This window comes from Sceloporus undulatus, chromosome 7 (assembly GCF_019175285.1).
Source record: "Sceloporus undulatus isolate JIND9_A2432 ecotype Alabama chromosome 7, SceUnd_v1.1, whole genome shotgun sequence".
Lineage (NCBI taxonomy): Eukaryota > Metazoa > Chordata > Lepidosauria > Squamata > Phrynosomatidae > Sceloporus > Sceloporus undulatus.
This window is the reverse complement of record NC_056528.1, coordinates 19,645,982-19,673,159: the sequence shown is the minus strand read 5'-3', so window position 1 is coordinate 19,673,159 and position 27,178 is coordinate 19,645,982. Positions and strand designations below refer to the sequence as shown.

The window sequence follows — 27,178 nt, the reverse complement described above, 5'->3', positions numbered from 1 at the left end:
AATAGATGGTGATTGAGGCAAAGATCTGGTCCAAGGAAAGTAGTTTTGTCAGTGACCCATCTCCCCACTCACCTGTGATTTGAGCCAATCAGCACCAACTTGGTCGTCTTCTTTGTGTAAACTCCAAATCCAACCTGAGCCATCAGGTAGCAAAAGTGAGCAGCATCCAAAAGGCCTTTTGAGGCTTGAAGAGAACATAAAACAAGGGTGTACCTTAAGAAATCACAACTGACAGGGAACACTACAACGGCCCAGCCCCTTAGGATCTGCAAGATCTAAAGGGGTGGCACAGTATAACATCTACAGCTTCTGCTAAATGTAACTGGCTTTCTGTTTTGGTGACCAATTATTCCATTGGCACGTGCATTGCTGACTTTCTCTTTGAAGAACTGTCCTGGTGGTCTTCTGCCCAGGAAAAATGAAGCTGAGAGAAAGGTGTGTGCACTTGCAGAAATACCTTTTAACCTCTTCCTTTGATTTATGGATAGTTCAAATTGGCCCATCTCAAATGCCCACAAGCTTTTGTCAGGTAAATGAAAGAAACTATGCAGTATTAACAGCAACAACATTAGACAAATGAAATGTTCATTTGGTGAACGGGTCTACAAATGAAATCAGAATACCAAGACAACTCCTGAAGATCTGATACATGTAAGTAGGATAAGAAAAATATGGAGAAAGACCCAAGAATATGTTGCCTGCCTCTTTGAAATTCCATTCAGTATGGCACTACAGCCAAACGTCCCTGTCATATAGCTATCTAGTTCTCGTGTCTCAAACATTTTTAGACAAGTAGGCTGTGATTCTACTGTCTCCTTCTCTGGTTGCCTCTTTTTGTGTATAATAACTTACAAACTATTATTAAAAAGACAATTTGCCCACATTCCTCCAGTTTTCTAGCATGGGTTTCTGGAAATTTTTAACAAACCCAGCTAAAAACCCAGTTAAGCCCACCTGGGTTCAAGAGCATGTCTATTCATCCTCCCCCTCTCCATCCCATGTTCTCCAACATTGCCTCAATGGGTTACCAAGTGTGTCGCCCATGGTGATGATCGTCCTCGTCTCTACGTCCATGTTATTAGTCAGGTTGGACAGGACCATTGCCAGATGAGGTCTCCAGTCCCCCCATTTCTCATCACCACAGCACTAGAGGAAAACGGGAAGAGGCTGATATTGGTGAACCATTGGGAAAGGGCAAGGAATAAAATGGAAAGAAATTCACAAACTGCAGAAGAGGCTCTTGCATTTTCCTCTGGAGGTATGTGCATGGAAGAAACAGCACCAGCTCCCATGAGGAACTGCACCTGGTTCAGCCAGCAACCACACAAAGGAGCTTCCTTGGCAACTGGGGTTTGGAACTCACCGTGGATGCTGCTGGCATCCTCCCAGACATGAGCTGGTAAACAGTCTGCAGTGGATCATTTATCGGAAGGCTGTTAGCAAATCTAAAGAGACAACACCAAACATCAAAAATCTAAGAAGACAACATCAACATAAAACAGAACAGCTCCCAGTTCCAAGGAGAAACCTGTGTCAGGTCTTTTCAGAGTGAGATAATCTCACAGCTCCCTAAAGCATGGATTGGGCAAAGTGTATCTCAAGGCTGTTTTTGAGCTCCCCACAACCTGACAATCCTGAAGTGTAAATATATCTTTGGCCTGATACAGACAGCCAAAATAAAGCTGCTTCGAGTCACATTGGAGGTATGGTGTTTCAATGATACATGTGTCCTACGAGTCCAGAAGCCACACCAAAGCCATGCTCCAGTCCTAAGGACTGGCGTGCAGCTTGGGTGCAGCTTCCAGACTCTTAGGATGCATGCATCATTTAAACAGCATACCTCCAAAGAGACCCGAAGCAGCTTTATTTTGGCTGTTTGTATAGGGCCTTTGAATACCAAAGTTAGGACCTTTGAATACCAAAGTTAGGATGGTACATGCCATCATGGTTCCCATTTCTATGTATGGCTAAGAAAGCTGGAGAGTGAGGAAAACTGACTGGAAGAAAATCTATTCATTTGAAATGTGGAAAAGAGTTCTATGGATACCATGGACTACGAAAAAGACAAAGGAATGGGTCCTAGAGCAAATCAAGCCTGAACTCTCCCCTTAGAAGCCAAGATGCCTTAAGTGAGACTGCTAGGAATCTCATGACATATCATGAGAAGACATGACTCACCAAAAAAGAAAATAATGCTTGGTAAGGTAGAAAGCAGTAAGAAAAAAGGAAGACCACATTACAGGTGGATAAACTCAATCAAAAGAGCCATGGCCCTGACTTTGCAAAAACTGAGCAGGGCTGTTGATAATAGGTTGACATGGAGCTCTCCAATTCATAAGGTGGTCATGAGTCAAAGACTTGATGGCAGCTAACATCCCAAAAAATTTGAGGGGATTTCCACCTCTCCTCATTTTTGGAGGCCTCAAGAGTCATGGTTTTGAGACAGAAGAGGGCACAGCTCCACACACTGCAAACTAAAGTTGTTGTTTTTTTTTAAATCATAAGTTACTTTTTGGTAATGTTTGTGCATTTCCAGACCTGAACCAGTCCAGAAAAATTACCCCTTGAACCCTCTGTAGCCACCTCACCCCTGAAGGCCAGCAGATTCAGTGAACATTGGCTCTCTACTGGCAAGAATAAATACAGGTAGCTGTTTCCATATGCAGCTTGCTCTAATATTTGACATATACCCTGCCTTTTCTCCCAGAATTGGAATTTAGGGCAGCTGAAGAGCTGGATGAACCAGCACTAAAGAGATTGACTACAGAAAGATGCATCAAGGAGTATTACCTTGTCATCACTCTGGCATGAGTCCTGCTGTCCATCTTACTGGCAAGTAACAAGGCATGGCCCCAGAGACCATGTTTCATGGCAGACTCCAGAGCATCCTAGTGGAAGAGAGGAGAAAATTTGCCAGCCTAAGAATGTTTGTTTGTTTTTGTATTTCTATCTTACTAATTTGTCTTACAATTATATTCTCTGGTTATATGTTTGTATATTACTGTTCTCTTCCCCTAGGGTGGAGAGAGAGGGGAGAATGGTTTTTTGAAAAACTATGTCCCTTTGGTGAGGTTGGCTGTATTTTTGCTGTTCTTTTACTTGTAAAGTGCCATGTACAATTATGGTACTATATAAATAATATATAAATCATCATTGTCAGCACCATCACCACTCCTGGTCACAGTGGGAGCAACACTGTAGCCCATGGGTGGGGAAATGTTCTTGGCCTCTTTGAAGTAACCCAAATGTACAAAGCAAAAAATCTTCACCTTCTTGCGGCCGTAAAGCAGCAGCTCTCGGAATCGCTCTGTCTCTTTCTCTAGGCTGTCGATGGTGGCGATGAGGCTGTCTGTGAGGAAGGACAGCTGAGCTTCCCCGGACTCCTCCACCTGCTCCACAGCCTCATTGGTGAAGTCAATCAGGTTTGCTTCATTGGGTGACTTCCCGGGGAGCCACACTGTTTTATGATCTCGTAGAAGAAGCTCAGCAATATCGGTGCCCACCACTGTCTACAAACAAAAGGGACATTGGGAGTTTCTTTTTTATGAATTTTGATCCAGAATATCGTATCCCACGAACCAGGGAAGGGGAAGAACTATATATCATAGGGGTGATAAAAATGCTAACAATTCTTCAATTCCCAGCAACCTTAGCCAGCCTAGGCAATGGTAAGAAAAGAAAAGGAAGTGCCATTCAACAACATCTAGAGAGCCACAGAGATTCACAGAGTTGGAAGAGACCCTAAGGGCCATCCAGTCCCATCCCATTCTGCTATGCAGGAATACACAATCTAAGCACTCCCGAGAGATGGACATCCAGCATCTGTTTCTGACCTCTGATGTACCAGGAGCAGCCTGAGTGCCTCCACAGTCAGCAACTGTTCTCAGAATTGGTCAATGGGGTGAGGTGAAATTTAAAGAGGAATTCTCTCTGACCAGCAGCTACTAGTGAGGCACTGCTAGAGGTTGAGAGCAGAGGGAGCTGTTTTTGTGACACTGCCCTCATCCACAGCAGATAGCATGTCCAGGAAATCTGCTGCTCTTTTTCTAGGGTGGAATTTCTCTACAGTAAACAACCAGAGTGTGGCATTAAAGCTTTTATTCAGAAAGGTCTTCGCATCTTAATTATGGAGCTGTAGGCCTAAATACCCTAAAGGCATCAAATCTCATATGACCTTAGAAGCTAAGCAGGACCTGCCCTAGTTAGTACTTGGATGAAAGACCAACCAAATACCAATTGCTGGAGGCTAAATTTAAGAGGAAAGAACTGGCAAAACCATCTTTTGAGTACCCCGGGCTTAAGAAAACTCTATGAAATTCTTGGGGTCTCCATAAGTTGACAAGTGACTTGAAGGTGCGCGCGCGCGCACGCACACACACACACACACAAATCATCAGGTCTCCATGCAGGATTTCATTGTACTGATCCTTGCAATTGTTCACCCTGCAAGGGTACTGAGACTTTCAATTCATCCGCTATCTATGCCACTCCGCACCTTATTTTCTGCCAACATTGTGCTTCTGTATTTGAATACAATGTGACCTAGATAAGCTGATATCAGAGAGCAGGAGAATTAATCTGCGGGATATTAGAAGGGATTTCACAAGGGAAGAAGGTTTAGGAGAACACTGAGTATGCATACCCCATTCTGTCTGCACAAGAGAACAACGAAGTCCCAGAGCAGGCGGGCAGACTCCTTGTCAAGCAGAGCATCATCTTGAGAGCATCGAGTGGCTTTGTTCTGGGCAAAATTAATAACATCCACTTTGTGAGTGTCGTCTCTGGAAGAAGAAAAGAAAGAAGTACTTGAGGGGGAGAACTGGAGTATGAATTCTCAATGGCTCTGAAAGCTGTTGCCCAACTGTTGGCATCAGAAATGCAAGCAGGAAAATGATGATGGGGTCATGTCTAGTTGCAACAAGCTAAGCACAGACACTAAGAACCAAATAAGTGTTTGCCGCTTAGGCAATGGGTCTTAACTTGTGGTTGTCCTAACAGTTTGGATTTTAACTCAGCCTTAACTATGGGCCATGCTGATAAAAGCTACTGAGAACTATCCACAGAGGCTCCACTCCATGCCTCTGATAAAGCAGACCAGGTCTACAAATGCTTAAGCTAGAAATCTCTTCTTCTCGGTCAGTATTAAAGCTATTGCAATCAGTTCTCCGTTTCCACATATTCTTTATCCAGGGATTCAAGCATACACTTGAAAATATTTTTAAAATATATAAATTCCAAAAAGCAAACCTTGATTTTGCCATTTTATATAAGAAACACCATTTTACCATGCCACTGTATTTAATGGAACTTGAGCATCCATGGGTTTTGGTATTCACAGAGGGTCCTGGAACCAAACCCCAGCCGATACCAAGGGCCCATTGTATCCATTATATTTTTTAAATATCTTTTTACACTAAAGGAGATTAACACAGTGACCACTTTGAATCCTTTGAAAACTGTTTCTCTCTCTTCTTCACCTCCAGATTTAATCTTTTATTGTTATTATTTAATGTCTCAGTTGTTCACAACAGTGCACTTATACGACTGACAGTGGAAAACAGCAATAAAACCAAGTAAATGATAGTCCTCCATGATCAAGGACAAAATCAATTTGACCCACCAGTAATAGTGATAATACTCTTAATTTCTTTAGCACTGACAATTTACCATGCCTACATTGGCTTGGAGAAGATAATGCATAGTAGATACAGATTAAGAGACACCAGTGTGATAAAATGTGAGTTGTTCCATCCAGCAAACCTACTTGGTGAGAGGGCCAGGAAACACTCTCATTTCCTCCTGCTCCAAGGAATAGTGCATTATCATCTGTGAGGGAAGACAAGAGGAGAATTTCATCCTTGAACTGCAAAAGCTATTATTTCCCAACTACTGTGCTTAAGAGTCGCTGCCTTACAGGTATGTTTTGAGTAATTCTGTGCTTAAATGGCAAGGACACTAGCCTTAACTTCCATGTCTTTGACTTGCAATGGTATGACACACATTTTGTGCCTGGAGGAGAAAGATGCTGAATGCCTTAGAATAATTTCACGCTACATTGGCATTTAGAATTATCAGCCAGAGGAGTCATAGAATCATACAACTGGTCAAACCCGTGCCATATAGGAAACTACAAACCCCAGAATTCCACAGGAGGCAACCATAGCAGTTAAAGTGGAACACAATACTCTAAAAGTGTAGTGTGATATTGTCCTTAGTTTCTCTCACTCACCTCCATGCTGTGGATCTCAACCAACGCAGGTTGTCCCTCTGAGGGCAGGTTTGGTAGTGCCTTTATGAGGTAGCCTCCAGGACCAAATCGTGCACATACATGAGGAACTGAGAACTTCTCAGGTGTCAGAGGCCTCGAAGGGACTATAATAGGGAAAGAAAAAGTGCACCAGGCTAGAATCAGACAGAAAATTAAAGACTGGGAGGTAACTGTCTTATGACTGCCTCCCTTAACTTTGGGTCCTACAAACACCAGATGCACAAGGCAGTTGCTGAACTGGACTTAGACCTTCATCCGTATTTCCAAACTGCCTTCCAGGATGTTTTACATTATTGTCCCCCCCCCCCTTTTTTTTCCAGTAAGTGAACACAAAAAAATTACATTGCAATTCAAGAAATTGTTTATAAATCAAGTTCTAGCACCCCTCAAAGCTTTCTGATGCGTTTTGCCATCTTGAAAAATGAAAATTCCCCACAGATTCCATGAAAATGTGACTTTAAATAAAAACAAAACTCCATACTCCCAAATTCCCAGAGACATTTTGAGAGGTCTAGTTAAAAAAAACACATTGCCAGGATGAGAGTTCTACCATTAAAGCTAGAAAATCAGATCCTGTAAAGCCATATGGTTGAGAAATCTCCAAGGAAACAGAAACTACAGCTCCTGGGTAGCAATTGCTAGCCTCTCCACTGTTAGTATTTGAGGCAATACCTTGTTCTTCTGCTGTTGGCCAAGCAGTCTGGGCTGAGTGGTTATAATCTGCCAAAGTGGGTGGGTTCATATATTGAGGATATCCATCACAAGAATACTGGGTACGGAGTGAGGCCGGCTGGTGGTGTGCATCATAGGCATTGGCTGTCAAGTCATGATTACTTCGATAAAGCTGGCTCTAGAGTGGATTACATTAAATGAAGAAAAAAATCAGCCTCACTAGTTAGGCCCAGTTCAGATATAGACATCACAGCATTGGGGCTCATGATTTCTGGCCACCTTCAAGAGCAAGAAAGGAGATCCTTACTTGCTGAGACCGAGAGCTGAAACTGCTGTGGCGGCTGTGGATGCTGTGAGAACTATGCAGACTGTGGCCAGAATGCTCACTGTGGACGCTACGCCTGTCGAAGTCATCTCCATAGGGATCTCCTCGAGGCTCCAGATCATCATCGAAGCTACCAGCGAAGCGAGGGTCATATCGCCAGTGATCTTCATATCGGTCATGACTATAGGGTAGATGTTTTTTTAAAAAAAGGCACAAGAAGTAGGATCACCACCATCAGTATTACCTTCCATTAACATAAACTCCAAATTTATCCTACAAGAGTTAAGCAGGCTTTGCAAATACTTTAGTTTTAGGCAGTACAAAAAAACTCAAGTTGTTTATAAAAGAGCCTGACAAGATATGGGTCAACCACAGTGTGCCACCCAGATAACAGGTCCATGTCACATTCAAACATAACTTTAAATCAGGGGTAGGCAACCGTTTTGAGCCGGGGGCTGGGTTGCTGTCCTCAGACAACTGGGGGGGCCGAAGCCAAAAAATAACTAATTAAATATTTTATTTATTTAAAAAATAAATAAATAAATAAACAAATGTAGGACAAAATTTTCAAATGGTAGACACTTTTTTTAAAAAGTGGAGGACACACGAAAAAATTTGCTGATTTTTTAAAAAATGTTAATATAAATGCATGTTTCTGAGGCTTCTATAGACAATTGCCCCTGCGCACGAGAGGCCAAAGCCCACGCACACAATCGGCGGCAGGACCGGGCTGGGGCCGGTCCCAAGGCTTCGCCGGGTCGCATCCGGCCCGCGGGCCGCAGGTTGCCTACGCCTGCTTTAAATCAAAAAAGGGCAGGGGGATTCAAGCCTTCCCTGAGGCCACATCCAGCCCTCTGGGATTGCCATGAGGTGATACACATGTAGAATCCTAGAGTTGGAAGAGACCTGAAGGGACATCCAGTCCAAGCTCAATATGCTATGCAGGAAGACACAATCAAAGCCCTTTCAACAGCCCTTTCTGTTTGAGCACACAGCACTAAACTACGGTTTAGCATTACATGTGACCTTTTTCAGTCTTGGAAACTTGAGCTGCCACGTGGAAGGGTATGATTGGCACATACAAAACATTACACTTAAGCCAGTTGTTTAGCTAAGCTGCTGTTCAGCACATAGACACTAAAATATTACCACTTTATATTTGTATTTAAAAAAACCCATAAGGATTCTACCCCTCAGTGTTACGTCCTGCATAGGAATTTGCTTTTCAAATGAGTGAAATTACTAAAACCAACCTTCCAAAAACAATTTTAACCCCATTGAATGCCCAGTTGTTTACAAACCTGTTTCCATATGGATAGGGCTCTCTCTTTTGGTAGGGATTGTGTTCTGTGTCGTACCAATACCGCTGGTCGTAGGCCCTAACATCACGATACCGGGCATCATATGCTGAGGGATAGCGGTCACCGCGACTAGGGTCTTAAAAGGATGACAAGACAAGAAGTCACCTTAGCAGCTCTGAATGCCTTTTTCGGGAACAAGAGTCCACACCTTCCCCACAAGCACACACAGGACAGAATCCTATACATTTTTAATGTAAACATATTCTGGCATAGCTGTGTTTTGAGTTCTCAGATTCACAAATGATTGTTTAACACATGTCACAGTCTTGACAGGGCTGTGGAGTTTGAGTCTGACCTATAGGCAACTTTGGGTGGAGTCAGTAGAAACATACTGACTTTAACTTCAAAATAAAAACGTAAAATTTTACACGATATATGGTAAAAATAATCTCTTAGATTTACCACACATAGCAGAGCAGTGTATAAATTTATAGAAAGGTTTTGGTGATTATACAAAGCATGAAAGTAAAGGACAGCTTGTATATTATGTTCTGCTAGTCTTAATATTACATATTATTGAGTTTTGGGGTACAAGTTTCTGTTAAAACCCTTTAAATGACTGAATGATTGCTTATTTACTTTTACAAGAATTCAGGAAAGTTTTCTTGTTCAGGAAATTTTAATCAAATAAAATACTTTATGCTCTATTAGTCTAAGTAGGCTGATGATTCATGTAGTAGTGATGAAATGCCTTGTGCTATCATTTTAGTACAGTAAATTTGTTACTACTAATTAATATACATTTACCATTCATGAAGGAATAAGGCAGTAGAAACACAGAGGAGCTGCAGTAAAAGTTTTGGCATACCAACTCAACAGCCCTCGCCTTGTACCCATGGAACAACAGTCCATTAGCCCCTTACCCACCAAGAAAAATGAATGAGGATTGCACATGCATTTGTAAAATGACTGGGCGCACAAGAGACCCACTTCGCAACCTCTGTGAAAGGACAGCGACCTGTGTAACTAGTTTTATACTAGTGTAATCTCCCCAAAAGATTCCAGCCACTCTCTGTTCATGCACTGTAATAGGAATGTCACCATCCCTACCACTGTACTGTGTGCAATTTGTATGACCTTGAGATAATTTGGCTGCAATTAAAACGTAGCATCAGATTCTCCCTTCTGAAAACTAATGAGGTCAGGATAGATTTTGCAATACAAGAAATGATCCTCACTCTCTGAAAAGCTCTGTCTCTCAAACAGATCTCCCCACACACATATCCTATGCATAGATACTGGGTGCTATGTCCGACAGCCTTGATTTGAACATTCACACTCCACCTTTTTATTCTGACAAGCAAGGTGCTGAAGAACTCCAACTAGGTTTACTCCTAAGTGTGCCTAAGAATGCAATCCAAGAATTTCAAAACAAAGACAACCTTTCAGCTCAAGGTTTCTTTCTTTAAAAAAAACAAAACACAATAACATTAAAAGAATTTCAGCAAGACAAACAGGCATGTGTTATCTTGTATTTTATCATCTGATAACACTTGTATTTTCATAACACTCCTGTCTATTTGTCTTCCCATGCGTATATAATTGTTATTTTTATCTATGGAAATAATGCGCCATACTAAGGCTTAATTGTTTTCCCTAGGCATCGGCAATTGCCACTCTAAATTTGTTGATTTAAGATTTTCCAGCTAAGATCTTGTACACTTTCAGCACACTGTTTACCAGTATAGTTACACTGGGTCCCACAGTTGCACAATCAATTACACAATGATCTTGACCTTACCCATGGTTCAACGGTCTCTTAGTTCCCCCAGTCACCAAGTCAAAAGGGAGAGAGAGGGCTATGTGAGCACTAAAGTATTCACTGCTCTAGGGCCCACAGTTATGCAAGCCTCTGAGAAAGTACAACAGTACTCCAAAACAGTTACTGCCCCAACGGAACTCCAGCTATAAATCCTAAAGTTTTCTAAATCAATGAAGCATGGCAGATCCCAAAGAGAAACACAGTTAGCTGACACCACCACTTAAGCCAGCATGGAGTTACTAGAGGTAAGAGACACTGGCCAAAATACTGTATAGCATAGTGTAGCAGTTCTGCAAGCAAAACTACGCTACAAGTGGCCATTCACTGCCCACCAGAGCTACCCTCGTTGCTTCAGCCACTGCCTGCCTCTCAGCTATTCCGTGTATGGTTAGAGCAGTGGAAAATCAATTGTCTGGTTATGTGTCCGCAGTGTGATGGGAAATTATTATATCCTCCAGTGAGGTCTGCTCCAAAAGTCTCAGCAGATGTTATAATCATTTTACATCTGGCTACAAGAACACAGTTAGATGCTTCTCCAATTCCCTACCAGTCTCTCCAAGCACAGAAAGTCTGTGGTGGCATTGCAGCACACTGCTAGTCCAGGAGGACTATGCAAAGAGTGGAGGGTACCAACTCCCACCTTCACCAAAAAGAGATATGCATAGGCATAAGGCTGACTTATGCCACTAGCTGGATGCCAGTCAGCATCTGCCAGGGCCTTCTCCAACTAAACCTTATGTCTGGGAACTACACTGTTTCTTCAAACCTTCTATGTGTACAAATATTATAATTTGTTGCTGTTGTTGTGTGCCTTCCAAGTCATTTCTGACTAATGGCGGCCCAAATGCGAACCTATCACAGGGTTTACTTGGCAAGTTTCTTCGGAGGAGGTTTGCCATTGCCATCCTCTGAGGCTGAATGTGTGACCTGCCCAGAGTCACCCAATGGGTTTCATGGCTCAGCAGGAATGTGAAACCTGTTCTCCAGAGTCATAGTCCAAAGCTCAAACCACTACACTACACTGGCTCTCAAGAGTTAATTCAAATGCTAGTAGCATAGGGAAGAGGGGTAAAGGAGACTTACTGTGGCAACTTTAATTTATTAGACTAATCAATTCCTGCAAAAATATGTTTTGCTAGCAATGAAAAGAAGACTGATGGATAGACCATACCTCTGTAATCATAGCCATAATAATTTGCGTAGTAATCACTCCATCCACCTTTGGTGTTGTAATAATCATCAGGATAGCCTTGCCTGGAAAAGGAGGTTCATTTTAAACAGAGATAAAACCAGCAGAAATAGGGAAAGGGGACAGAGCAATGTCATACTACTAGAAGCTGTTTACTGATTGTTTTAAATGGTTGATTTCTAGTTCCACGTTTTCCTCTTAATGTTTAGGGACTTTCAAAAAAGCACCTACTCATTCTCTAAAGCTAGAGTCACTTATCTTTTGGTTACTCCAGCCAGAAAAATGTTACATGTAATGTAGCATTGTTGCTATTGGTATTTGGATGCCTGAGACATCCAGTTTCATTTCTACAAGCAAAAAAAAATCTACACCTCATGGCTGTTAGTGGTAACATTTAGGTAGCATCTAACGGAAGCCAACAGTATGGAAGACAAACAAACCAGGAACTTACATAGAGTAGATCAGGCCAAAAATCTAATGCGATGGGATCAATGAGTTTTTGACAGAGTTCTTTGTCCCTCAAAAAATGCCAGATGGCACAGAGGAGTTGTAAAAATGCCTTTTACAAGGAGTACACAATGCTTCCAGAAGAAGTATCTGAAAAACAACTACCTTGATGGAGGTCTGTCAGAGGTATGGCTTGCTCTAGAGCTGGGACGCTCAGGTTCCATGTAGCGGTAATTCCCGGGATCCCCATAGGCTGTGGTGCTATCATATTGGTAGGATGATGGGTCATATCGGCCATATACATCCTCCTAGAGGCAAGAGGGTTCAATTACTCCAATGCCAAGTTCAAGAATTAAGGTTCATCCAATCAAAGTGTACTACAGCCTTTTCTCTCAGTTGTGTTTTACAAATGGTTAATTCAACAAAATCCCTAACACTTCAAGCAACAACAAATGTCTGCACTGGTTGTTTCTGAAAATATCCCTTCACAGTTACAAAGATGTGGCTATAAAGTCTAATGGGTCAACTGACAAGATTACCCAAGAAAGAGTGCAGGCTTCATTGAACTTTCTCTTGAGTAACAATGCACACAGTACTGCATGCTTAGCCATTTATCACTGATTAGTTTTTAGAGGGTTTATTCAATTCTTCACTTACTGAGGCTATTTTGATTCTAGTATGGCCCTACTGGCAGAGGATGAATTAAAACATTTTAATGTTAACCAGCTAATTCATGCATAAACTCAGGCCAGTTTTTTCCGCAGTTCTGGAACTAAAGTGCTAACAACAGACACCGAAGGGCATCTCAAGCTGAACCTTCACCCCAAGACAAAGTTCCCTTCTGCATTGATCCATAAATACGCTGTGTGCCAACTCTGCAACAGGGCTGTTTATACAATCCATACTTTAGTAAATCAGAGAAAAAAGGGAAAAGATGTCTCCAAACTCTTATTACCCTTGCTCAATCACAAACCAGGGTTGGATGGGTCATTTTAGCTCAGGAATGGGAGATCTCCAGCTGAATCCACCCATCCTCAAGTTCCCTGAATAGCCAGGCCACCACCTCCATAACTCTGTCATTCTGTGGTTTCCCAGCTTTTATAGTCCCCCCCCCCCCCCTCGACTGTAAAAGATTGAAATTCCTCTCCTAAACCTGCTAAATCAGCTGGTATTTTTGGTCCTACCTTTTTTCATTTGGTCCCACCTACCACTGTGAATGCATCCTTTGAAGGACTTCTCTGAAACTGGTTTCAGCTCTTGGGCAGAAACACTGCCTCCTCCATCCTTCTTTTCATTGCATGATTTCATTTGAAATGACTTGGAAGGTACACAACAACAACAACGGCACACAACAACAGCCCACCTTCCCACCCCAACCTACAGGTTACAACTGTTGATGCTACAGAGGGGTAAAATAGCTAGGCAAGAAAAGATCAAGTTCTCCTCCACTTTACCTGGTAGTAGAGATGAGCTGTCCGTGGATCCATGGGAGGATATGGTGGATGATATGCGGATGGATAGGATTCATAAGGTTGCCCATAGTAATAGTAAGGGTTTGGTGGCACACCAAAGGCATTCTGAGGTGTCTGAGGAGGCTGCGGGTGTTGTGGTTCTTGCTGAGAAGGGGGATGAGCCAGCTGGCTGGCACCAACCGTTGATGATGGAGGAAGGCTGCCAAGAGGGGCAGCATTTGAAGGCTGGCCTGATGATGTCTGCTTGTTATTTGGAGTCACCTGGCTGTAGCTTGCTGTTGTTGGGGCTGTACTCCTTTCCAAGGGGGCTGCTGGGACATGTTTTTGGCTTAGGGCCTGGGCAGAACTACTGCCAGGGGGCAGCTGGTGATTTAAGGGTGCCAGAGACTGTGGAGAGGTTGCCGCCTGAGATGCTGGAGCTGTCTGTGCTTGCTGCTGCAAGGGGGTAGCATTGCCTGATGGCACCTGAGATTGCATGTCTCTTGTGACCTGCTGGTAGAAATGCTGTTGGTTCCGAGCCTCAGACACCCCCTGACTAGCCTGGTCAGGTGGCTGCTCAAACATTCGGCTGGTAGAAAGCAACTGAGTACATCCATCCATACTGTTTTGTTCCAGAGTCTTGGCTATGGTAAAATCAAGTGCTTGAGAAAACTCCTGGCTGTTTGAACCATTCTTAGCCTTACTGCGATTATTAGCCCCTCCAGCCGACACACCAGCCAACATCATGTTAGGAGTGCCTGACAGGCCACTGGTAGCCCCAAGCTTGCTAGTTAATTCAGGGGTGAACCCTCCTTCCAAACTAGGGGTCTTTTGGTTTTCTGGAGACAGGTTGAGGGGCCCCTGAGCAGCAGGCTGCACTAGCAAATTTGCTGATTTATTCAAGGTAGTTTCAGAAGCATGCAGAGGACCCTGTGAAAAGTTATTGGACAGAGAGGCAGCTGGGGAGTGACCAGACAATCCAAGTTGTACTCCAGGGAACAGGACGTTTTCACCAGAAGAGTTTCCGCTATTCTGCATGCCCAATAAAGGCTTACTGCTAAGCGTGGTATCTTTTGCCAAATGATTACTTTCATGCTTGTTGAGTTGATTTGCAAGAGAGAAATTCACTGGTTGGGCCAAGCTGCAGCTTTGATTAGGCTGGGCAATCAAGACGGGCTGGTTCTGCAGGGCTTCTGTAGGTGGGGAGGAAAGGAGGCTTGCATAACCTGAGCTTGCCTGAGAGCGAAGGGCCTCCTCATCTCCTATTTTGGGAGGATTTTCCAGGTTTTCGGAAGGAACGCTTCCAGCCTGTGATGGTGTGAGAAGAACAGAGGCTGGCTCACTCTGAAGTGGTCCAGATAACCCTTCTTCAGGGGGCTGAACCACCTGAACGGTCTGCTTGGCTGGAACATACACTGCAGGTGCAGCTGGGGCAAGGAGTACATTGCCCCCGAAACTGGGCAACTCATTGTGGGCCCAAAGGGTCGTGGCTGGACTCTCGCATTTCTTAATGCCTCCCTGAGTCCTGGCTGAAGGTCTTTTATCAGAAGCCAACTGCACGTTCTCCGTCAGAGACCCAGCAACAGGCAGCGATGCACTTCCCCCACTGCCAGCCACAGTAAGAGGCAAGGGATGGGACTGAGGCATGAAGAGAGTTTCCAAGTTATCGGGAGGCTGCTCAAGATTACCTGGCGAGGCGACTGGTGTGGCTGGGCTTTTTTTGCTACCCATTTGGTTTGGGGGATTCTCTCTCCGCTCCACTACCATCTTTGCCTGGTCAGCCTCCACATGTTTGATGCTTGATCCATGGGATCTGACTGGCTCAAACGAACTATTGGCGCTCGTCTGAAACACTCCTGTGGGTTTGGGGGGACTTGGTGTTGGGGCCTGAGAGAGACTGCCACAATAATTCTTCCCGGGATTCTGTTCGGTTGCCTCTCCTCCCACCAAAGGTGAGGAGTCAATCTGCTTAAAGAAGCCTCTGGAAGTCTCTTCTTCAGGTTTCCCACTTTCTTGCTGGATGAAAGTGCCCAGCTCTTGTGGCCGAGATGAATTGGAAATGCTCCTGTGGCTCAAGTTACTGTAGTTGGAAGAGACACTATCGGGACGTCCAGGACGAAGTAATAAATCGGGGGCTTCCAGATTTGGTCCTCCTTCCATATGGCTCACAACTGTGTTCTTTGGAAGTAAAGGTCCCACCAGTGAGGCATACCTGTTTGGATCAGACACTGTGTCTGGGGACGAACAGCTCTGGGTGGGTGGTTCACTTGGCAAAACTTCCTGATTTTGAATGCACTCCTGGTTTTCGACATTTTCATATTGTGAGCCAACATGGCCACTAGTGACCACAGGACCAGCTTTGCCCACTGTGTTTTCACTGACATGCACATCATGCTGTGCACACAAATTTCTAAAGGAATGCTGGACATCCACTTCCTTTTGTAGGGTCTCAGCTGGCAGAACTAAGTTAGGCTGAGCAGCAGGAAAAGGGGGGGTTGGGATCTGGTGAACAGAATGAAGTGGCTGGTAATACGTGTGTCCCATTGTCTGCTGAAAAGCATCAATGCTAGCTTTGCCAGCCTCATCGCTCCTTTCTGATGAAAGGATCTCCTCATTCTCAGCCTCATCACCTTTGAAAAACATTGAAACTGTCCCCGAATCTGCACTGTTTGGGTGTTGCCCACTTGCCCCTTCGGGTGTGCCTTGAGGCTGGGCTGGCCGACTGTTTTCCTGAGTGGCTGGATGGACAGGTGGGGAGTAGCTAGCATCGAGGGGTTGCAAATAAAAGTGCTCCTGTGGAGGCTGAGCTGGCCAGGGGCTGGCTCCTCCTGCATTCTGCCAAGCAGAGTTGTGGGGAGCATCACCAAACATCAAGGGTGCCTGGGTGGTGTTTTGGACAGGAGGTTGCTGTGGGGTACTTTGATGTGTATCCATGTGGGGACCTGGTTGGGAAATGCCAACAGAAGACTGAGTAACAGCATAAAGAGCATTCTGGGGAGGTGGTTCTGGGTAGGGTGAGTAAGGAGGACCTTGAGGCTGAAAGGTGCCTTGGGCAGGCATCCATTGAGGCACTGTTTGCTGCGCAGGGAGAAAGAAAGACGCTGATGTTGGTACTGAAATAGGGTTGCTTGGGTTCCTACTAATCTCTTGACTACTGGGTGGTCTGGCTGGCACAGAAGCTAGACCCTGCTGCCCACAAGCAGAATTTTCTAAAGCAATCCCCATGGAATCTGATGGCCCCATGGGGTTGCGTGTGCTGCGTTCAACATTTGGATTCATTTCTACACTGTTAGTAACATGTCCTGGATACAATGAAGGGGCTGCTGGATTTGAAAATGTGCTATTTGCCCCAGATTGAGAGATGGATGCTGGTAAAGATGGGTTCAGTCCATGAGAATTGTCCCCAGCGGGCAGATGGGGCGGATGAGTAACAGGAGTGGGAGGAAATGCCACTGGAGGAAAACTTTGCATAACTGGTGCGTCGCCTTTGGCTGTGTTGACTAATGGAGAGCCTTGTGGTGCCTGTATGCCAAAGGCAAAGGGGTCTGTCACAGGTCGCACAGGCCCAGCTGTTGTAGAGACAGGTGCATTTGCCCGCCGAGCAAAGGGACCATTGCGCCAGTACATGTTCCGTGGTGTTCCAAGAGGAGGAGGGGCCCCCGCCCCTGGGGGGACTGTCTGTGGTGGAGGCTGCATCACAAACCTCTGGTCAAGTCAGTTACAGAATAATCAGCCAATGGTGTGGGACCAGCTTGCCTTCAACTGCACTGCAAAGAAGAATACAAACCCAGGATTAGACCCTTCTCAGTTCACTAAAAGTGCAAGCTAAGCACTGCCAGGAATTACAGCCAAGATCAAACAACATACTTTGGTATCCAATGCAAGTGGAACTGAGATTCCTGCCCACCCACCTCTCCTGCGCCCACTTCCTCAGGCTTAAGAGGATTTCCCAGCCTGTCAGAGTAGACCTTTAAGGTGAATGAGAGCTACCTAGCAGAAGAAATGGAAACCATAATGCTGCATTTTGGCAAACGGCTGGTCTTAGTGTAAAAAATTGTAAGCCATGAAATGTTTGCTACAACATCCCCTTCACTCCATAGAGATGCTAGAAACATACTTTCATGAGTTTCATATGTAGATCTGTATGTTGCATCTAGCTCCCACATATGGTGACACACATAATAGTAACAGTAGATCAGATAATCATAACTACTGTATGGAACTCTAGTATCCCATGCCTGAGAAGCAGCAAGCCCAGGTCATTTCTGTGATTAGATTCTAGGCTTAGGATGGTTTCAGACACAGTTACTATCTTGGCCTGAACAACAGAAGGAACAGGATCCTACAATATTATAGCAGAAGGTACAGGATTATCACAGCCTAACTCTACAAAAGGAAGTGGACATCCAGCATTCATTCCTTCAGAACTCTATCTGCGCAACATGATGTCCAGGTCAATGAAACACAGTGGGCAAAGTTGACCCTCTACTGGAAATGACAACACTGGCTGTTATTTCCCCAGCAGTAGAAAGTTCTATAGGTCACAAACTCACTGTTTCTTCCCTCAGTTATATACCATCCTAGGGTTACTTTCTATGCTGTAACTTTTATTCACAAAATTGCTGCCTTGATTTAGGATTAAACAAATATGTTTGCCATGCTTGTGGTATGCTATTGCTCTTGTAAAAAAAATGTAAAGGTTTACCTGGATGGGGTGAATTCAAACCAAAATCCACCAAAAAGTGATACGTTTATCAGCCAAACAAAAAGCACAATATACTTGTTGCAAGCTTTCGAAGCTCTGCAACAAGTACATTGTGCATTTCAGTTGGCCAACAAAGGTATCACTGGTGGGCGTTTGTTTAAATTTGCTAAATGGCCAATGCAACTATCCTTGCGTATTTTCTGGATGGGATCAAAATACAGAGAAATATTCTTTAAAAATGCTAATTTTAACATACTTGAAGAGCTGTATACATATATATATGTGTGTGTGTCCTAGAGAAAGTCACCTGAAATGTCAATTATAACATTGGCTTTAGATGTGAGCGACAGTGCATCCATTCTAATAGTCTAACATGACTTGTATTTTGTTCATTATTTATAAGCCTAACTGATGTTATGGAATGTATTTCTAAAAGAAGGAACGCTTCTGGGGAGGAATATAACAGAGGGGAAAATTCTACCCCCAAATAATGGACGTATGAACTGTTGCCTAGTTTCATCTGTCACTTTCTGCCAAATGCTTTTACTTGTAATGATTCAAAGAGTGAAAGCTGCCTATAGAAAAGAGTACATAAAGGAAATACATCAAGCTGTGTGTGGGGAACACTCTAGTTCTTGGTCTCATGCAGTGAGACAGAGCTGAACTAAGTGCTCTCCATCACCTCCCCCAGTTCTAGTTTGGGAAATAGAAGCACTCTTTTATGTACTATGCTTCTTTCAGGTAACGCAACTAGGCGGGCTTTGATGTTAAGATTCTCGTTTCTTTACACGTTTCAACACCCTTCCAACTGTATTTCAAAGCGAACAAGACTTGAAAAGCAACCATTTGCATCCCTTTCAAAGAATGACTGCTTGAAATGAACGGTTTGTATTATTTACACAGTAGTAGTTCAAGCGCATGGTTCAGTAAAACGATATTAAAACATGACACACATAGTGAGCCCACGTGGTTATAATTCAAAGTGAGAAAAGCCACAGCAGTTCGATTCAGAGGATACCATTACGCTGACCAACTCCTTTGCCTGACTTTGAATAAGGCAGTGAAGGAAGTGAAGGCAGCGAAGGGAAGGAAGTGTTGGAACAAGTAAGAGAAGGCAGGACTTATGGGAGCCACCTCAGGCTAACTGTGCTAAAGCTCTTTACAAAAGCAAGGCTGTTGTTATCAGTTGCTGATACCAGTATTGGACTGGATTGGTGCTTTCCAGCTTGGCTAGATAGCTATGAAACTCCTAAGTTCCAATGCCCTGAGAAAGATGTAAGTAATAAACTCAATGGTTTCATTGTGCAACTTGTTGTGGACTATTTTAGTTTGTTTTTAATGTTCATTAGCCGCCTTGAGAACTATTTTTTAATCATCAGCTCCAACATCAACTCCCCCCCAAATCTTCTGAACTGAACAATATCGACATAAGAAGCCTAACGCCAAGAGAAGCTGCATAATATCCATGTTCCTGGCCATGTCTCCTAATGCTGATGTTCCACCCTAACTGTGTTTTGCTATTTTATATTCTGTGCAAATATATCTTAGAGCCACTCCTGTGTAAAACCCCATGGCTTCATCTTACAGGGTCCTGGCATTTGTAGGTTTTTGAGACACAAGCACTCTTTGGCAGAGAAGGCAAAAAGGCCTCGTAAAACTACCAATCATGGGATTGCATTGGCTGGAGCTACATTGCCACTGTATTCTGCTTTGGTCTGAGGAAGGAGTGTGTTCCACTGTCAGACAGCCCTGACTGTCAGGGAGTTCCTCCTAATGTTGAGCTGGAACCTCTTTTTGTGTCCTGTTCTCTAGAACAACAGAAAACAAGCTTGCTCCCTCCTCAATATGACATCCCTTCAAATATTTAAACAGGGCTCTCATATCACCTCTTAACCTTCTTTTCTCCAGGCTAAACATCCCCAGCTCCCTGACTCCTTCCTCATAGGGCATGGCTTCCAGATCCTTCACCATTTTAGTTGCCCTCCTTTGGACACATGGCTCCAGTTTCTCAATGTCCTTTTTGAATTGTGTTTCCCAGAACTGGACACAGGATTATTCCAGGTGGGGCCTGACCAGAGCAGAATAGAGTGGCACTATGACTTCCCTTGATCTAGACACTAGACTTCTATTGATGCAGCCTAGGATCGCATTGGCCTTTTTAGCTGCTGCATCACAGCGCTGACTTATGTTCAGCTTGTGGTCTATTGGACTCCCAGATCCCTTTCACATGGAGAAGTCTCCTTGAGACAGATCCCCCCCCCCATGCTATCTCTATGCATCCCGCTTTTTCTGCCCTAAGTGCAGTACTCCGTATTTGAATTCGGTGCGTTTTATAACTGGTCAACTCTTGACCTCGAGGTAGACTGTGCCTGGCTATGGAGGCTCTCTTCCCATCCTCTTGGCCCAGGAGTGCCCCCCACAGAGATAGACTGCTCCTGACTCTGGAGGCTCTCTTCCCACTTCTCCCCTTCGCTTCCCTTCCTCTTCCAGGCGAGGCCTAGCCGTCCCCGGCTCCCCTTCAGTGCCACCCCGCCCGGTCCTCCTCTCCGCCCCCGGAGCCCACCTTCTTCGCACTTTCTCTCCTCAGCTCCGGCAACCGCCTGCGACGCTTCCTCCGGTCGCAAAGAGCACCGGAGACACAGCAGCAGCAGCCTCCGCCGCCATCTTGGAACATCCGGCTCCAGAGCCGACGTGTCACGTCCGTCCCCGTGCGCGTGACGCCATCACGCACGCACGCAGCTGGTGACAGGCGAAAGGACACTCTCTAAAAGACTTGAGAGGAATGGGAGTCAGGCCGAACGTGTGACGTCACCGCGCAACTCGCAGAAGGCGTTTGGACATAGAGTTAGGAAAATGTTAGAGGCACACGGGGAGTCGTAGGCGTGACGTCACCACGCAGGTCCCTTCAGAGCGAAACGGGAAAGGCTTTTGGACATAGACTTAGGAAATGTTAGAGGCACACTGGGAGTCGCAACTGTGACGTCACCACGCAGCTCTTTAAAGAGCGAAGAGGGGAGATTTTTGAACGTAGAGTTAGGAAATCTTAGACGCGCGCGAGAAGTGGAAAGTGTGACGTCACCGCGCAGCGTGTAAAGCGAAAGCCTTAGAAGGTAGACTTAGGAATTATAGAATCCTAGAGTTGGAAGAGACCCCAAGGCGGGCCCTTTGAGTCCCACCCCCTTCTGCCATGCAGGAACTCTCAATCACAGCATCCCTGACAGATGACCATCCAGCCTCTGCTTAAAGACCTGCAGGGAAGGAGACCCCATCATTCTCCATTGAGGGAGTGTGTTCCACTGTAGAACAGCCCTAATGTTGAGCTGGAATCTCTTTTCCTGGAGCTTGCATCCATTGCTTTGTGTCCTGTTCTCTGGGGCAGCAGAAAACAAGCTTGCTCCCTCCTCAATATGACATCCCTTCAAGTATTTAAATAGGGCTATCATGTCACCCCTTCACATCTAAACATCCCCAGCAACCTAAGTCCTTCCTCATAGGGCATGAAAACCTTGACAGAACCCTAAAAAGACTAGAGAATGGCCTTTATTCCTTAGATGCGTTGTTACCGGGCTCAGTTGTCAGTCCTGGGTTGTGTAAAACAAACCCGAGTTTGGTTATATATACCACAGAAGCCTTGTATGTTGTGCATTGAAAATCAGTCCAGTAATAGGGGGATAATATAACCATCGGTTTGCAGCGAAGAAAGTCAGAGTGTTAGGATTGTTGTTTTGTAGTTCTTGCATGGTAGTTTTTAGTCATGTATATATGTGTGTGTGTGTGTGTCTGTGTGTGTAATCATGTTTGTTGTTGCGTTGTGTATAACGACGATATAAGTTTTATTAAAGATCCCCTCAATCCTCCAATAAGACACAAGAAAAGGAAGGAAGGAAGGAAGGAAGGAAGGAAGGAAGGAAGGAAGGAAGGAAGACCACGTTCAACGTTCAGTAAAATTCTAGAGGCCCAGAGGCACGTTTTATTGCAAATCAGTTAAACAAAAAACCAAACAAAATACATCATATTTCCCCCCAAACTACGATTTTGCTTGAACTTATTAGAGAAGGTTGTTGTTGTTGTTGTTTACAAAAATCTCCCATAGTCCCCTGCATATAAACTACATTCTAGTTTATAAAACATAAAAGGTTTTAACACCGGAAGGTGTCCAAAATCCGCTTGCGTTTTTTAGGGATGCCCCAAGATTGCTGTTTCCCAAGAGGTGCAACAAGAAACAAAAGACCCCCTTGCAAAAGGTGTTAAGGTATTCTCACAAGATACACACAGTACATAATCTGAGTGTGACAAAGATACAGGATGCTGTCATGCTTTGCTTAGCTGCCTCCCTTCAATTCTGTACTTTGCAGGAATCATTCTTACTTATGATATTGTCCAGGTTTACTCAGAAGTTAGCACACCTGCAAACCCCAAACGGGGCTTACTCCAAAGGAAACATGCATCTTACTACAGCTGTACTAGCAAGCTAAATGCCAGTGAAGTGAACCAATTCATAAGGGAAATGGCAGCCCCTTTTCATAGAGCTCTCTTCCATTTCATTTCATTGTGTCACACCTTTTGGGATCCTGCTTTCCTCTCTTCAGCAACACTTGGCCGACGCTTCTGCCACCGACCAGCGCAATGTTCGCTTTCTGTCTTTTACCATTTAGATTTTTTAAACAAAATCCACACTTTTATCGTTATGTACAGAACATTAGCTTTGCCATAGGCTTATACTATATATATTTATTTTACAAAACGTCCATTCCCGCTTCCCCTGCCTGCCTTTCCGCGAGCCGACATCCATAATGAACATGATGTGCCTTTCCTGAAAATGAACATTGATTTCTTTTTTTTAAAGGGGGAAGACAACTGGTTGCATCTCCTGACTAGGATCCAGAGAGTCCTTACTGCGTCCCAATCGTGTGTGCATTTGGGATGCAAGCCAGATTAGCAGCTCAGGGTGAACTTTTGCTTGTTCACATCCAAGCTACATCCAAGATGGTTCCTTCCAACCATACCACCGCCGGCCGGCTCCTTCTCCATCTCTGACAAGAGACATTTGGGAGACTCAGTTGTTCTTTGCAGCCAGTTAAGGCATTCAAGGCAACCAGTTCCCATCACCTCCTCCAGTCTGAAGCTCTTTGCAGAGACTCAAGGAAGGGGGAGAAAAAGGAGACAGTTGTAATCCTTGGCTTTAAGAGCAACATCCTGGTCTTTGGAAGAAGGGCATGTGTGGCAAGCGGAAAGAAGGGTTGGAACTACTGCCATGTAAACAGAAATTGCACATCTCTGTAGTAAAATGCACAGATTTGCACCCTTCCTCTTTCTCTCTACTTCCCAGCATCCCCATTCTTGGACATCAACTCATCCCTAGTTGATGCATTGGATTACAGCCCCTACATCTCTTGAGCCAACCAAGCCCTGTGGAGATCAGGGTTCAAATCCCCACTCAACCATGGAAACATTGGGCAAGTCACACTTTCTTAGCCTCAGAGGAAGGCGCTGGCAAAAAGCCTTCTAAGCAAACCTTGCCAAGAAAACCCCATGATGGGTGCCAATTAAAACATGGCACCTTCGAATTGCCATAAGTCAGAAACTACTTGAGGGCACGCAGCAATGACAACAACCGAAGCTGCACCATATTATCTCAGAGGACAATCCTCTGTCACACTCTCCCACTGAAGTGAATGGTTGGCTTCGGTTCCCGCAGGGAACAAAGGGAAGTACTGGCTACTAAGAACCCCCTTCTGCCAACCAAGGGCAAAATATGCCCTCCAGTATGGACACATGACTCCAATGGGATGCCAAATATGTGTGTGTGTATGTGTGAGAGAGAAAACATGCAAGGGGTATTTGCATACTGTAAGGTAATCTTTGTATCCATACACAGACCTCTGTATCTTAAGGAAGTCATTTTTGCTCATCCTCACACCAAAGGATGGAAATCTTTAAAGCCATAACTAAGACCCTGGGTATTTTAAAATCATTGCAATTATTGCAAGAGCTTGAAACTAAATGAACCCAAAACCATGAAGATGAAGCCAAGTTTTTTTCCTTCTACCCCCAAAACCTTTGTAGGCCTTCCTTGTGACGTTGTGCATTTGCAATAGGCTGGGCGTTAAGTCTTGGCAGTGGGCTGGAGGAAGGTGAGGAAGCATCTGGATTTCCTTTGCAGCTTAGAACCATGATCCTGATTTTTTGATCATAGGCAGCATTTCACAATAAATAAAAGAACTAGACTGGCTAGCATGCAAAAACAAAAACAAAACCCTAATAATAAGGTGTAAAAACTATGTAATACTGAAACTTTTAAACAAAGATTCATGGCTGGAACGCTAAAATGGTCCCCTATTCTGCCCATCATCATCCAAGTAAATATTTTAAAGCACTTTTTTAAACAAAAAAAAAAAATCCAAATCATATTTAAATTATCATATTTTTTCCCCAAACAGGTAAAACACGCAACAATTTGAAGACCCCCTCCCCAACTTTCCAGACTTTCCTTTTTAAAAACAAGAAACGAACAGGAAGAAAAAAGTTCCTGTTCAATAAATAAATGCCATTTTTTATAATCATGGATCTTTGCTTATAGCTTTACAGAAGAAAACCTCTCTACATAATAACATCATAATATAAAAGTTTTTTTTCTTTAAAAAAAAAAGAGAAAGAGATTTCCTTTAAAAAGAAGAAACCAAACAATCAAACCCCATTTATATAGACTTTAAAATATCTTGGACCACAGCAAACGCATCCCACCAAATTCAGAACAGAACGTATAAATTAAAAACAAAACAAAACAAAAAAAGGCAGTGTTTTTTATGTAAAATTAAAAAAAGTACATAAATAAATACTAGGGGGAAAAAAGAAAGAAAGAAAGAAAGAAAAAGCAAACATTGTATTTTCCACTTATGTAAAAATAATTTCTTTCTTTAAAAAACAAAAGATTACTCCAGTCCCGCCACAGTTTCTCTCTGCTAGAGAAAGCCTTCCAAGACTCCGGTCATCGGAAGGTCTTGTTTGAGATGATTCCTCCTTTACTTGAAGGCTTCTGGGATGTGTCCCATTTGCGACTGCATGCTTGTCGGAGGACTGGAGATGCCTTCTGACCAATCTGAGAGGTTGGAATGAGGAGAGGAGCTTGACCACTGGTCTGGTGACTCCGGGGAAGGTGTTAAGAAGGGATGGTCAGTTACCTGCTGCTGGTGGCTGGGAGTATGGTCCAAGGGGGAGGAATAGCTGTGCTGAGAAGGTGGGGTGAGGAACTGGGTGGTCGTCATGGGCTGGGTGAGGGAAGATGGCAGGGAGGTGGTCAGGACTTGGGTATCTTGAGACAAGATGGCGTGGGCTGACAAAGCGCCGTTGCTCACTTGCTGCAGGTCGGGCTGGGCCAACTCATTCCCGAATAAGTTTGGAGCAACTTGGGGCACTGGGTTTGTGCTGCTATTGAGGGCAGGCTGTTGCTGCTGTTGTTGCTGTTGCTGCATGCTTTGCTGCTGCTGCTGCTGCTGTTGCTGCTGCATCTGCTGCAGCTGCTGAGCCTGTAGAAGGTGGGGCTGGGAGTTAGCTGACAGGCGGCCATTCGAGAGGGCCTGGTAGCTCATCATCTGAGACAAGGTGGTGGTGGGCAAGCCGTTGTGCAAAGAGGTCAGCAGGCCATGCTGCAGCGGGGCTTGGCTCTGGGGGTGAACGCCAGGCTGTAAGCCGTTGCTCCTCAGAGGATTATACTGGTTTTGCACCATGCCATTCTGCAGCCTGGTCAGCCAGTCGCATTGTCCGTTCAGGCCCGGGGCACTGCTCACAGTGAAACTCAATGGGGCGCCGCCAGCAGCCATGACGGTGTTAGGGCTGGAGACAGGCAAATGGGTGAGGCGTGGAGGCACCGGGTCAAACGGCTGCATCCGGTTGGCCACCATGGCCAGATCTTGCTTGCCAACCAAGTTGAGGTGGTTCATGCTCAGATGGGCATCAGGCATGCCAGGCAGGTGGTTGAGAGGCATTGAGGGAGATGGCTGGAAGGGAGAGGTCATCAAGGGAGGGGAGGCAACATCTGACAGGTACCCATGTGGCGACTCCAGGGAGTCGACTGGCGAGAGGACACTGGAGCTGTCCAGCAGGCACCCTTTGCCTTCTTGAGATTTCTTTCGGCGGGCTTTGATGTCCTTGGACTCCTTCCCATTGCAGTTCATCCCCTTGGTGCTTGGCTTCCTGGCTTTCTTGTTCTGAAGGGCGGGCTTCAGGCTGCCGATGTAACTGCTGGGGGAGCAGAGGGGAGGCGAGAGGGTAGGAGCCCCCAGCCCATTGTGCAAGGGCGGGCTCCGCACCAGGTTGTACTCATCCAGGAGGCGCACAATGTCGTGGTGCATGCGCTCCTGGGCAATGTCGCGGGGTAGGCGGTCCATGTGGTCGGTGATGTCCCGGTTGGCAAAGTTGTCCAGGAGGACCTTGGCTGTCTCGTAGCTCCCTTCCCTGGCGGCCAGGAATAAAGGAGTCTCTTCCTAAAACCACATCAGGAGGAGAAAGAAAAAAGTGGCTTAGCTCTTTCATTACAACAGCCGGACTATGCAGCTGAATTGCACCCCAATGGGGGCAGTGCTTGTAAAGTTGAATTGCTAAATGCAATTTGTTCCCATTGTTCATAACAGTAGGGAGCAACGGTCACGGTATTGCTCTTAGAGTTACTTGTTACCTTTAATAACATTTGATAAATTCCTCTGAAATCTCTTAAAACACCTTTGAAATCCATTAGGAAAAAAACATTGCACATTATGCTCAACTTTGATCCAATCATTGTATTATTTCTGAAATGTGACTCTTTTACATGGATATTAGACTGTAAAATGTTACATTGAACTTTGATTCAATTTAGGGTTGCTAGGTGTCCCTTATTAATATGTGATATCCTCTATTTGAGAGCCAGCAAGTTTGTCCCTGATAGGGCTTGCAAGTCCCCCTTATGTTAAAGGAGGTCCCTTATTTGAGGTTCTAAGTGTTTGTTTCTGATTGCAAGTGA

At 44.6% G+C, this 27,178-nt stretch overlaps 2 protein-coding genes across 7 annotated transcripts in view; both read right to left on the bottom strand.

The window, feature by feature from the left end:
• SEC16A (SEC16 homolog A, endoplasmic reticulum export factor) overlaps positions 1 to 20,852 on the bottom strand; it is a 37,931-nt gene extending 17,079 nt beyond the window's left edge. For 5 of the 6 annotated variants that reach the window (XM_042478199.1, XM_042478203.1, XM_042478204.1 and 2 more), the window contains exons 1-15: positions 20,744 to 20,852; positions 13,479 to 17,242; positions 12,190 to 12,332; positions 11,560 to 11,642; positions 8,567 to 8,702; positions 7,248 to 7,446; positions 6,941 to 7,118; positions 6,230 to 6,372; positions 5,765 to 5,826; positions 4,643 to 4,781; positions 3,270 to 3,509; positions 2,791 to 2,888; positions 1,364 to 1,445; positions 1,029 to 1,146; positions 73 to 184 (exon numbers count right to left, since the gene is read on the bottom strand). In XM_042478199.1, the coding sequence (XP_042334133.1) occupies positions 73 to 184; positions 1,029 to 1,146; positions 1,364 to 1,445; positions 2,791 to 2,888; positions 3,270 to 3,509; positions 4,643 to 4,781; positions 5,765 to 5,826; positions 6,230 to 6,372; positions 6,941 to 7,118; positions 7,248 to 7,446; positions 8,567 to 8,702; positions 11,560 to 11,642; positions 12,190 to 12,332; positions 13,479 to 17,171 (5,426 nt within the window). In that variant the 5' untranslated portion in view covers positions 17,172 to 17,242; positions 20,744 to 20,852. The remainder of the gene's footprint in view (positions 1 to 72; positions 185 to 1,028; positions 1,147 to 1,363; positions 1,446 to 2,790; positions 2,889 to 3,269; positions 3,510 to 4,642; positions 4,782 to 5,764; positions 5,827 to 6,229; positions 6,373 to 6,940; positions 7,119 to 7,247; positions 7,447 to 8,566; positions 8,703 to 11,559; positions 11,643 to 12,189; positions 12,333 to 13,478; positions 17,243 to 20,743) is intronic. The other variant, XM_042478200.1, reaches the window with a different exon arrangement.
• A 1,270-nt stretch (positions 20,853 to 22,122) lies between these two features.
• Positions 22,123 to 27,178, bottom strand: part of NOTCH1 (notch receptor 1) — a 93,435-nt gene continuing 88,379 nt past the window's right edge. The window contains exon 34 of the mRNA XM_042478719.1: positions 22,123 to 26,663. Coding sequence (XP_042334653.1) covers positions 25,203 to 26,663 — 1,461 coding nt within the window. The 3' untranslated portion in view covers positions 22,123 to 25,202. The remainder of the gene's footprint in view (positions 26,664 to 27,178) is intronic.